The 13,487-nt window shown below is 42.1% G+C and overlaps 1 protein-coding gene across 1 annotated transcript in view; it reads right to left on the minus strand.

Moving 5' to 3' along the window:
• Positions 1 to 1,107: 1,107 nt before the first annotated feature.
• The window catches only part of T265_06976 (hypothetical protein), a gene marked incomplete at both ends in the record, with an annotated part of 94,047 nt that continues 81,667 nt past the window's right edge, over positions 1,108 to 13,487 (minus strand). The window contains 5 exons of the mRNA XM_009172393.1: positions 1,108 to 1,351; positions 5,072 to 5,188; positions 7,140 to 7,286; positions 8,642 to 8,791; positions 12,802 to 13,020. Of these exons, the coding sequence (XP_009170657.1) occupies positions 1,190 to 1,351; positions 5,072 to 5,188; positions 7,140 to 7,286; positions 8,642 to 8,791; positions 12,802 to 13,020 (795 nt within the window). The remainder of the gene's footprint in view (positions 1,352 to 5,071; positions 5,189 to 7,139; positions 7,287 to 8,641; positions 8,792 to 12,801; positions 13,021 to 13,487) is intronic.

Below are 13,487 nucleotides of genomic sequence, written 5' to 3' on the forward strand. Positions count from 1 at the left end.
ACTAAGCAATTTGTTCGCACCTCACGCGGCCCTGGAAAACGAAGGGACGTGATCGGAATCTACGAGTGTGGATCAAAACGAGCGGCAGTCAGTAGATTCAAGCCGTCGGTAGATAATGGCAATGTGATTAGTTTGGGTTCGTGGCTGGCATGCTGTCAGAGGACATAATGTGGCCAGATTAATTCGCTTATTTCGAAGTTGATGCTGCACAAAAACAGTCTACGGTTAGCACACAGCTGAAGCAATTCTCTGCCGTCGTCCGTAAGTACCAAATTCAATCCAGGCCGACTACCTACTCCGGTCTCATATGCACTAAGCTTACCCATTTGCGTAATCAGGTCACCGGCAACCATTACGACATCTGAGCTACTAGCCGGTCGCAACAGGACATTTCTGGAGTCATAAAACTTGTCTTTGATGGTGTCAGAGCTACGAACCGTATAGACTCAAGCAAACGCAACTTACGGACAGCGATCTATTGTCCGCTTGTGAGACTTCTTTCCTTCGTTACCGTGCTTCGAAACAGATCGACTTTGCCTCTCTCGAAGAGACCAAGAACGGACTACTCAAAAGCCCCGATGTCTCTATTTTCTATTAGAAGAGGATGAATCCATCTTTAACCAATGCGGGCAGTGTACCAAGTCTGAAAAAAGCGACCAAGTAATGGACTAACATTTACCAGTCATTCACTTTGCTGGACACCATATCAAATGCTGGCCATCACCTTGTAGCCTAGTAACTTTGATAGTACAGTACATCATTGTAATATTTGCGGCTACAAACAAAGATTGAATAATCACAATATCTTGCTTGGCGCGGCAGACCATTAGGAAACTTTGTACACTTTGATTCACCCCCTAATAAGTAGACCTGCATGGATGGAGATCACCGCCCATTACCTTAGTCCTGAGTGGTGTTGAAATCAGACCAGATTTTCAGGGCTCCAGTAAATATATTATTTTGAAGTTCAGCTTATTAGTCATAAGTACTGAGTGGATGTTGATCACAGCTTTGGTTTCTCGGTCGAGTTTTCCGAGAATCAGAATCATGCTTTGGTGCTGTACACGTTTGAAACACTTGGCTATTATTCCTGAGTAGCTCAGAGTACAAATTATTCAAATGTGTGGATATCCCTGGTGTCAAAGGAACAGCTTCCAAAAGTAATCATATCAGGTTCTATGTATATACGTTACGAAATCTCAAATTCGGATACCTTGTCTCCGAATGTGATTTTTTTCCACTCCTCATCCTCCGTAAAACCGTAGTTTTGAAGCAAAACAGAGACGAATACACCGTCGAAGCAATATTTCGCGACAGATTCCTGTTCTTCAGGTGGGGTTTTTGCTGCAATCTGGACATAAGAGTAAAAACGAGGCACCATATTTAGCAGGCACGTTTTCGCAACTAATCCAGTAAAAAAGAGACACAAGAAGATATATCAAAACGGACACATAATTCTGGTTTGCCATCGCAAAAATTGACATGAGAAAGCAATCCTTGGTGATGATTTGCAAGAGGCTTCACTGTTTCTGCAAGCAGCTTCCTCAAGCGCATACAGCAGAGATGAGTATCTGTTTATTACTTTAATTGTACTTTGAGTGTACGTGCGGCTCTTGGGAGGTTATGAAATGTTTGATAGTGGAAGACATCGATGTTCCCCTCTTTCCTCCATTTTTTAACTGCTTGTATTCTCCCGGAACTATCAGTCTCTACCAAAAGCTGGACACTGATGTCGGATCAATAGCAAATATTTCCAGAAAACTTTGCGCACTGTGGAAGAAGATTGGTTGCGGACCGATTCTGTCAGCTACAATCAATCATGTTGCTCAGAAAGCACTAGTTTCATAAAAGTCGTGGGTATCTGCAATCGACTCTAGAGCGGTAACTGAGGAAAAATACACAATACGATTTTTTTAGTAATAGAGCGGGTTGCTTGGTTTTTTGGACGCTTGGGCAATAATCTACTTGGGCCAAGAAACGTGAAATCACCAGGGATATCTCCCTATGGAGGCCTCAAATTCCCCGGAGTTGTTGATACCCCATCCCTGATAGCGAACCTGAACATGTTAGACTTCACCAACGAATGACTGTTCCGCATTTATTCAAACTTGTGCCAGAATGAAACAGAAAGCATCAGAATTATGACCTGGATCAAAGAAGTTGATATTATTCGGGTGGAAATATCCACATCTGCACTTATTAGTTGTTGACTCGCCTAAAAACAGTAGGCCTGATTTCGTAATTGCTGGTCTCTGAATTTTGTGCGTGTTGCACAACATGTTTAGCATATTGAAATGGTTTGTATTTAAACTTGATCGATGGTTTGAATTAGTGGACAGAGAAGCTGCTGGGCACAAAGTGAAAAATCGTGCGGATGCATGCTCATACGGAATATGCGTCCCCACATTGTTGCTTGCCAGAGTAGCACAAATTTCGAGCTAATTAGGTTGGTAAGCTGTGAACTTGATTTGTTTGTCCGTAAAGCTAAATAAATGGATCACAGTGGTAACCGTGCCTATTTAGCTGTTATCTGGGGCTCGAAATTCTCTTTGGTTTTGGACCGCCAACTGCTCTTGTTGATTGTGTCTACCACTTGGATTGGCAATTGGGCCTAAGTTTCACACCAAATGTCGTTAAAGCGTTTTGTCTATTTAGGGTGCTGGTAGCTTAGAATATATTTCAGATCACTTCAGATGTACCATTCCGATGCAAAAGTCCAACCACAGACTGACGTGTTATAGGACCGTACGGTCTATTGAAAACTGGGTCACTTGGGATCCGTCCAAGAAGGTTGGCTCGCACATCCCCTCCTGGCATTAAAGGAATGGGGTAACGCGCTTATTGATGCAAACCTTGCATTTGGGATAGATCTGTCCTGAAAATATTGTAACAACAAAAGGTTTCAATAGCTTGAGTGTGAGGAACTGACATTTGAATAACCGTCCGGTCGTGTTGGTTCTTTAAACGGCCTAGTCCATAATTCTTATTGCAGTAATTAATAAGTGACCATCGAGAAAAGTGGTGATCCAACACTTCTTTGGCTCACTAGTGTGAATAACGGAAAATACACGTTCCTCATTAGTTAGAAGAGAGGCTGGCTACAAAACCAACACCACAAAAGCTGTTACCAAGCAGGCAGAGTGGTCGGTTCAAGTTTCTGCCCTTCCCAGGACCTTCAGATAAGTTTTTCGCCCACAGCCTTTGACACGGATGACCTGTAGCCATATGAACATCAGATGAGACCAGCAAACAAGGTCGCCCTGTCACTCCACTAAACCCTTTAGTGGGAGCAGTCGGGAAAAACTCGAAACCTATTTGGGACTATGTTTAAACAATATTGAAAAAATGTGGATGAATTTCGCGAATGGGTGCAGCTGTTTTACGAGAAGTTTTGTAAGGCTGATCAACTTCCAAACATGAGGGGGAATGACCCGCTGGTAAGACTCAATTTTTGGGTCACGTGCAGCTCCTGTTAGCCTGGGTCGGTAATTGCGGGTCAGGATGAGATAATAGCTAGGATCGGCTAGCCTTCTACTCGTTTTTACGCGCATCCTACTTTTGTGAGCCTTTGGTGAATCCGGAGGTCAAATTTAAGTTGTTTTATTTCAGCATGCATTCCACCGTACACAACCATTGCTTTTATTTCAGGGATGCTAGCCCATAGCCCATGTGTAAACTAATTTGAAGACATTTAGAAATCACATAAAGCATGTCCATTCTTGCAGATGTTGATGAGATCACTGTGGTGATGCGAAGTGAGGGTCAGGACCTATTATTTGCAGTCATTCAAAGACAGACTAAAAGTGCCCAAAATTTGTGTTCAGATTCTAAATGGTAGATGTACATATATCTATGGAAAACGTAATCTCCTCTTGCTTTTTGTAAGAGGTGTTGGAAGCAAAACAACAGAAACAAATCCTTCGCGGAAAACATGTCATATATGTTTTAAGCATCACAACTTCCTCACAGAAAACGGTTTTTTAAATCGAATCATTTGGTCACTTTCATAAATGTTCAGTCTAAAACAGGACACTGATAAAGAGTGGTCTGAATCCCGAAAATTACCACCTGACCCTTCAGTTACTTTGGATTTTTGTCGGTGATATTGTACTTTCATTTTCAACTAAAAAACGTTCACATGTGGCACCGTTTTCGTGCCTAACTGCCATGCCACCAGAAGGAAGCATGATGACTGGGAGGCTGCCCAAGCCCAGGCAATGTAAGTCGAGTGGCAGAGGTCGGGTTCGAACCACGACCTTCCGATCAGTAAATCTGCACTTTAACAACTGAGTTATCCGCTAAATTGAATAACTAACCAGATAGGCTGGTGTGTTAATAGCATAATCATGTGGTGTTTAAAATATCGTTGGTGCAAATAGTCTGTGATACAGGCAGTTAAATGAGTGTGCGGTCCAGGAATGCTTTGGCCTCAGGACCACCAAACGCGCTTCCAGTTTTGTGGACTGATGTCGGGTTTACACGTGTCGGTGAAAGTCAGAGAGCAACTGTGTTGAATTCCTAACAGGACAGAGAGCTCTCGTATTAGCGCATTAGGTTAGTTGTAAATGGATGATGGATGGGGAACTTATCTTAGTAAAACAGATGCACGGATTCGGTTGCGAAGACTGTTGAATAAATCCCGCTATATAGAAGGTTGCTTCTGATGATATTTTCGATAAAATGAACTCCAATTGAACCTGAAATTTCTAGAACACTACTCTCTAGATAGTTTTCCTCGGACTTGTGCGCAATTACTCTGGCTGGTCGACATCAAAGAACAAATCATTGTTTCGACGGTTTACTTATCAGGAGCATGTGCGCCAGCATTTGAATTCCAGTGGTAGTATCGCTATTCAACCAAGGCATACTAAATGCATTTGAATAATCCATTCCGGACCACCAAGTATTTATTCAGGAGTGATGTTTGGTGAGTTTAATTCCCCTGACGACAAAACTGTAATTTACTATTCCTGGAAGAATGCTTACAACAACAGAATGTTTAGCTATGTACTGTAAAAGAGCTGCGTTTGAGCATCATAACGAAAATCCTCATATGAATACGGCAACTCACAGTTTGCCATGGTTGAGTACAGAACTCCTTCACTTTTTCGCCGAACTCTGTTTTTGATATTCCGGTTGACCGACTAGAGAATAGATATTTTGCGACGTAGGAGAATCCAGCATACGCCTGAGAACATGAACAAAATGAAAAAAACGTTTATTTGGGAAGACATATGTGAGCCTTTTGAAGGAAAGGCCTTACAGAGAAATCTTTTTCTTGTGGAATAGCGTTCTCGTCCAGCAGCCTGGTAGAGCAATCATGAGAAGATGCATAAGATATGGTAATTGGGGCGATCTATGTGCAACAAGGAATTTTATAAAGACGTCGATTCTATTTGTCATGCTTGCAACGCCTATCATCATCGTCAGTGGTGTCAACACCATAGCAGCTTTCTGGTGCATCGCTGCTATACAGCCTTGTGGGTTTCTTTTTTGATATAAAACCGTATATAATAAATAAGGAAACATCCTCCAACACTTAGTGAGACAATCGCAAATGAAACTGCCAGCAAGAATAGTGGCGATATCGACTAGCTCTCTTTCCGCCCTAGTCCAGGCAAGCAAACAAACAGACTTTTTGTAACCTTCATTCCCTTTGACTAAGTCAAATCCTACCCACCGCCAGTTAAGGGAAACAACGCTTTTCTCGATTGATGGCAATCCACCATAAGTACCCCACAACGACATCATCATATTACCGTGAATGACTCCATCGGCATGCTACTTTCCCAAACGCCACGCAGCTATTGGTCACCACTGTCCTCTCCGTGTAGACAAAATGGGTTGGTCTCAGCGCGCTCGTTACCGATGCATGCTTATCAATATTTGTTTGTCGGACAGAGGTGACAACGAAGCTCATTTGCCCGGATTTTGTCATGATGATACTCATGCACACCAGGCATGAAGATTTTCGCCGAGCTGCTCAGTTGACAATAGCATATAACCGTTAGCAAAGACTGCGCAGTCTTATGCTTATCAAGATGTTTGACTGTTCGCATAAATATGAGAAAGTTATCCTGGATTTCGGAACACTCAAGCCTAAACCACTGCAGCCGCGGAACCTTTCCATTGAGAATGACTCCGCCTGATTGGCATGTTTCTTGTAAATGTCAAAGCAGTCACCATGTTTTCTAGCGTGCAATTCAAGCGACTGCCAGTCTGGTCTGCAAACCTGTGCAAACTGTCGCACTGTGTACTACTCAATACTATGGGTTTTGCATCAGATTTATCGTGTCCTATGTAAGTCATCAGTAATGTATTGGCCTGTGTGAAAGCCCCGTTTAAACTCAATCTGGCTAGAAGCATTTGGTGAAGTTGATGATACATTTTTATTAAGAGAGATGAACACAAATTATCCTTATTAATCTTTTTAAAATCAGCCACACCATCCGCTCCATCATCTTTTCTCCAATCTTGGCAGGTAGAAATTCTTTTGCTCACTAAAACTCCTTGTGAATATGATTGTTTTCAATAGGGAAAAACGGTTGCCAACTGATCAGTAGCTCCTGGAATTTTTGACGGAGTTAAAGTGCAACAACAAGTCATTATTGCCTTCTGAGGTCTCGCAAAGTATTTCCACTCAGTTCACAGGAATGCAGTAAGCGAAATGTTTCACAAAAGTGCCTATCTCACTAGCAGTCGCCGGGCTCCGGACTTTTCGATTACTACCATTTTGGTCCTATTTCATTACCATAGTTTACTATTAGGTAGATAGTTTTCAGCTTGAAGATCAACATTTCTGTTTCAAAGTAAGCGCCTTAAGCATTGAATATAAAAAGTGCAATTTCTGCCTCAGACTCTGAAAATTCCTTTGACAGCAAGCCAAGTGGAAAATATGAGAGACTCACGAGGTGCGGTTGAAAGTTATACGGAATTTTTGGAAAATTTAAGTTTTACTTATGAGCCTCGTGCTTGAAAATACACTTTCCCGCGGAGATCTACCGCTGCAATTTTGATTGAGTGAATTGTTAATGACCCGTGGACTTCTCCATTATTTCACCTAGCGGAATCAAGGCGCATACATGCATGCATAATTATGTACACAGCAATAATTACAGGATACCAGAAGTTCAACTTACTCGGAATTCGCCAACCACAGGTGGCTGGAATACATTGTTGAACGAGCATGGAGGAATCGTGCAATTGTCCTTCTTAAATTGCTTAGAAATTAGGTCTTTGCAGGTATCCAAGTTGCCTGTTCCTTTGAATTTGAATTTGGTGAGTTGCTGCGAGGGATTGAACGGAAAAATTGACACTAAGTTGTTTTTCACGGTTTGATTTTTAATTTGGCGTTTAACAGAACAAAGGATCCCATTCCATAAGATATCCAAACCCAAACAGGCTTAGTGTAATGAACAGCCGATCCTAACTCATCCGCTCGAATGTTTGCCGCTGGAAGTGCAGTTTATCTAACAAGGACCGTTCGGCAACATTGTGATTCTTCGTCCAAAACTTTGGTGTCCGAATTTGCGGTGCAAGTGTGTACACTGTACGGATCACCCACTTACTCGCAGATCATCAGATGTACCATGTGATATTTCCTTTTTTCCCCTGCCTGAGTTATTCAAGAGTCTTTTCTTAACCCAGTATTCCAGTAGGTTTATATCATATTAGATTTGCCAGCTAGTTTGAAAACTTTTCAGTCCGTGCTGTGCCGCAATTCCGCGTTTGGTAACGTTGTTTCCTGTGGCCAATATCTGACTTTGATGTTCTAATGCAGTCCGAATTCTTCGATATTTCTCTATGTTGAGATAATCTCACTGTAGGTTTCATAACTCGAATTTCCGATACAATTGTTGGTGGCCATAGAGCCAGTGCTGTTATGGCTGATGCTTTTTAATAGGAATGATAGCATACGTTGTTCCTTCTTCGAAGTTAGATGTACCTAAGATTAATACACACCGGCACCTAAAGCATTTTAGCATAAAATCATAAACAAACTCATGCTAGACGTCCTCCCCTTCTGTAGTTGGAAACCGTTAGGTGTCATTTATGTTCTTATGGTGAGAACATTTTATCACAGTTGCAAAACTGGTAGCTGTACCATCTGAGGAGCGAGAATCATGATCACTTAATGCACTGAAATATACTTCGTCCCCACAGTGGTTGAGGATTGTCGCAGGCTTCGTGGAAGTTATATTCACTTCCTCGGAAATATTTCAATGACAGGTCGTAACAGGACATGTCATGTCACTCATGCAACCAGTACAGTTACTGAATCGCTCTTCGCTGCTTCAAAGAGACTAGGCATTTCGCTAAAAATTGAACACATTGGTCTGCAAGCGTGTCTAGATCTGCATTCAGATGCCAACTGCTGAGCTGTAATGGCGCGCCAGCCTAGCATGTCAGACACTCAGTGTCCAGCTTGTGGCACGCCAGGCATAAGCACCAGTGATGAACCACACTTAGAGAAGAAATAGAGTTCCGTGCTTTCTAGCTGCATTGCGGACTAATCAGAATAATCGTGTAATGATAGGAGATGGCCATTGGCGCAACATCTTGATACCACGCACCACACACGACTCCTATAAACGAGGTACCATACAGAACCTGAAACAAGGCAACTTCTAGCATTACGTACCGGTGGCTTGGTGTACTCCTTACCGAATACCTTGTTGGCATAAGACCCAGACATACAGGGTCCGGAGAATATTTTATCTGGGTCCATTTCTCCAGATAGGTAGCCGCTTAATAGACATGGATGTGAGATTTCGGATCCCATTGATGAGCCCTGTTGAATAAAAACAAAAAAAACTTCAGTAGCAAAATATTTCTGTCTCCAAGCAGATGGAAAATATTCTGTTTCTTGTTCCAAGGATAAAAAATAAATCCCTTCTTCACCACTCATCGCACGAACTTTCAAGCTTTATAGCAAACACAGCCTCAAACAGTTGGTTGCTTCCATAGTTGCTATTTGATTTGCTTACAAAGACTCGAGTTTACTATTCCGTGTGAAACCAATCGAGTGAAAAGCATAACTATTCAAATTTATAGTAAAGCTACTATCAGAAAGTAAGCAGTGGACGCTATGTTTGGAATTCCAAACAATGAATGAAGTAACCTCAATCCACAAAGCTTAGTTACCAAAGTTTATACAGAAAGTGTTTTATATCGCAAATAAGAAAAACAAGAAGTGATTCACGAAGCTTTTAATCTAGAGGAAAATATTCTTATAAGGATGTGCAGTTATTGTGTATGAGCAACTTCAACATCAATACTTTTGCGATACCATCCACCGGAAAACTGATAGAAAACCGACAAATAATGAGGTGCTCGTGGAAACGGGTTGAATGTTCATGCATGAATTTGAACTGGTCCCTGATCCCTTGGTTTACGTGGACTGTTTGATAACGGCTTACATTCATCTGAGAAGTTCAAATGTACCGTTAAAGTACTGATCTTAGTTAACACGACGATGGGTCTAAGATGGGCCTTGGTTGATCGCTTCATTTCAGTTCACCCTGCAGATTTGTGTAGCACTGTTGCGCAAGGCGGAGGGAAGCAGAACAACAGGGTTCGACCGTGAATGTTTCAAACAACCTTCCTTGCATCGCGAGTGACCGAACCGTCTGAGCTTGAATTAACAAGAGTCAGCTGAGTACAATAAATATAGATCGCCACAAACATGGCTTCTTCCACCTCCACACGTGTTTTTGATAGTTGATTGTTACTTTCTTACCACATTCCGTGTACCCATTACCTAGACACCCATCTCGATGTCTTTACAGAACATCCGCACGTGAGTCCTGCGGGTTCATATAGAGTAACACACAAACTACACACTTCACTGACTCTGGTGACTGATTTAGGGTTGACGCCCCGTCGGTGCTGCAATGCTATGACCTTGAGAGTAATCTAGGTTGGATCCTTGATGGAACTTCTTTGTGGCGCGTCACAGATAAATTCATTGGCGAACTTGCTTTGGCGTGACAAGACTACAGCGGCTACTCAGTGGAAAGGAGGGGTAGACGGACAGATCACTGTTGAATTTCCAAATGGACACTCGGATCAGTCCCAACTATATATGGCGGCTTGGGGCTCATGTATGGATGAGGGCATCCCACCATTTACAGGTACCTCTGGTGAATACGGTAATCTTGAATGACATCGGTTGAGTGCCGAGGATCTGCATCAATTTATGATGTCCTGTGTGTGAAATGCATCTTGTTTGACACTGAAGATTAAGCACCATTTGAGCACCACAGTAAAACAACCTGAAATCATATTCAGGGACATCGTGAGATTCCTATCTATTAGTATTGGACTCAAAGAGCCATAACTGAACCGTTGCAAGGCACATTCTCACTTTTGTCGGGGTTACCATCAAGCAGCAAAAGAGCCTTTATGAGCCCATCCTACTGAACGTTCCAGGCACTATAAGAGCTTGAGCTCAACTAGTCGCGTAAAGTTGGCCTGATCCTGCCTCATATGAGTTCGTCTTCTCCAAGCCGCTTGCTCCTGCCTTCTATTTCCTCCCAATTTGTATCTGCCATTTCTGTCTATATTCATTTATTTCCCGTTGGATGCCATCAATGTAAAAATGCCATAAACATTCAGATACCCTATCAACTATTGGTGTTTCTAAATAAACCTTCACGATAAAACGATAGTTTTTAATCAGATGCATAAGCCCAGCACTTCAGTTAAAAACATAAGCAATTAGATTTTTTTAAACATCATCCTTGATGCTTATTAGTACGTTCGTATTTCGTTGAGTCGTAAGGTACTTCTTCAAATTGTGCGCATTGTGCGTTTTCAGTTATTGCTTACGTACTTGGTTGGGACAAGATCACGGAATCGTCATTTTGATTTAAATGTAATCTCTAACCACTCATGGTCTCCGCAGTCCGCGGTGACATGTCTTGCAGATTGACAGCCATTTCGTTGCTATTTTGGGTGCAAAAATGGCATGCATTGACTTATTTGATGAAAGATTTGCATACTTCAAGGTTAATAAATGTATGATTTCTGCATCTTGGCACCTCATCTGCAGGGTGAACCTTGTGTTTCAACGACATTGGACTTGAATTCTCGTGATCATAGTATACGGACTGTAAAACTGGACAGTTTCATCAATCTTGGCCGAATAGGTAACCCTATTTTTATGTGGATCCATCTTAGAACAAACAGCATAAGTGACATACGGCCTCACCACCGCAATTTAATCTTTTGTGACTGGTTTTAAAGAGCTTAATCGCTGGATAAAGACGACTGTCATCGCAGCCGTACAATAAATAAGGGCCTCATCTCTGAGTGACAGCTATAGTCACTGGCGAAATTGTGAAGTACGAACGCATGAAGTTACAGGTTCAGTATGGTTTTAAAACAAGAAATAAGCTTCCTCGTTATGCGAGTAAAATCCCTTACTGCAATACGGATGTGTGCGCCAGCTGAAGGTGATGAAGCGGACATGTGCCGTTTCGCTCAAAACCCTGCCACCAGAATATCAGGTGATGCAGCATTCTGCAATGCTTTTGGAAAAGCAAGGGACTTCGTAAGAGAAAGCTGTCCAATATCGTGGAAACACACGTGGTTCTCCTATGATATCTACTAGCGGAGAGTATTTTACGTCATGAAGGGTAAACGTTAACTTCCAATTCAGTAGCCTTGACCCTGAGTTGACCTTCATGTCGTCTGTATTATCAGTTTTTATCAGAATTGTCTAATCAAATTATGTAAGCTTCCAGTGGTTCAAATAGTCCAACGATTAGTTACTTTCACCAACAACACTTTTGCTTCCACACAGCGATGGTTTTGATGGAATTAACTGAATAGCCTTTGTGGCAGAAAATCTCAAGTGTTCATCAGTTATTTTCCAAGAATAGTGACAAAAGTAAATAATGCCTTACAACAATAAGTTCCTCGACGAATTACATGAAGGGAAAACTTCAGGACTGCTGTAAATCTGTGGTCAGGGTGATTCGGCTACTGATAGATATTCCTTCCATTCTGTCACAGTGTTACAAAATGCCCATATATGTAAGGCAGCAGTGAAGTCAACCATACACTTGGCACCTTACTCAGCTTTGACTAAAAATTACAGTCTCTTGGAATATTCATTTTCAATCAATCCTATCTCGAGGAAGAATGCCGAAAAGACAGATTAGAGTGAGCACAAACGGTCTCCTGTGTTTTAGTCAAGGTTCCCTGATTTGNCGGTTCAAAAAAATCCTTTACGCCCCCGCTTTGCGTAAACTAACAAATTCTAATGCTCGTACGATTTTCAGTTTCCCAGCCCCTTAGCGTTGGAAGTTTGATCTTGAGTGTGAAATCTATGCGCACTGAGTTCAACCCTCCAACCTACTCATTTTTGAGAGGGCAACTCCACATGACTGCTCCAATCAAACTGGATTGGCTAGTTAGTTTTTGTTACCATAACAAAGCGTCTGTGTTACGGTCATCCCGAAAAAGGTGTACTTTTTGGCCAATGGTTGTATGTATTCAACCATAGATAGAATAGATACTTTCACTGAGGACGCTATGCTTCGGCAGTGAATACTCATTCAACTTTTAACTCGAACTCTCGAGTGACGATGAGGGGGCAGAACCACTCGCCCTCTCTTCCGCTTTATTCAACTTCACGCTTACTTATCTTAAAAAAAAGAAATGACTTTGCACTGTCAGCTATTGTTTCTACTTTTGGCGAAAAATCAGCTGTTGTTCATGACTATCGACATTCCACTAGTCAGGGTCGATAATTCCCGACACCAACATAGAGTCACACCCTATTTAAGGACTTACGATGGCTGCACCCATTACTCGGCGCTCAGCCTCGTTCTTTCCATAGCACAGAAAACTGTGACTGTAGACGTCGTATTGGCCTCCGAAAAGCTTCAGCGGAAACATGTCAGCAGTCTTCTCCAAGGTTGTGGGAACGGGGGATGGGACAAAGGCGATCTGAGTACTTGCGCCGCCCAAATCCAGTGATCCAACCGTTCGATCAGAAGAAACTTGCACATCCTGGAAAGGCATAGACGATGTATGAACACTTCATGATAAATGTTTAAAAAAACCAAAGACTGCATGTACATGGATCAAGCGCAGATCCCACTCAGAGAGTGAATACGTTGTGAAACGGATCATTCTTGTATTAAATTCTTACATAGAGAACATCGTCTATAAGGGGGTAGGTCTGCACCGCTGATGTTAGCGCGTCTTGCGAAATCGGACGCATGCTGCTTACGAAAGATACTTGCCACCCTGGTTGTTCTCATGCAGACAAAACTACTTTCCTTTTGGCGATACTTTCGTCACCATCTGTATCGGTCTTGCTCGGTCGGAAAATCACTTGCCAGGCTCCAGTAACCCAATAAATTCATGGTGGCTTTATTCATCGGGACCTTTCGTAATGATTACCGATCTTAACCAGTTTAACTTCACTGGCTGTTTTATTAGCTTTTGCTCGCCATATATATATACATATATAT

This window comes from Opisthorchis viverrini (genome assembly GCF_000715545.1).
Source record: "Opisthorchis viverrini unplaced genomic scaffold opera_v5_153, whole genome shotgun sequence".
Classification (NCBI taxonomy): domain Eukaryota; kingdom Metazoa; phylum Platyhelminthes; class Trematoda; order Opisthorchiida; family Opisthorchiidae; genus Opisthorchis; species Opisthorchis viverrini.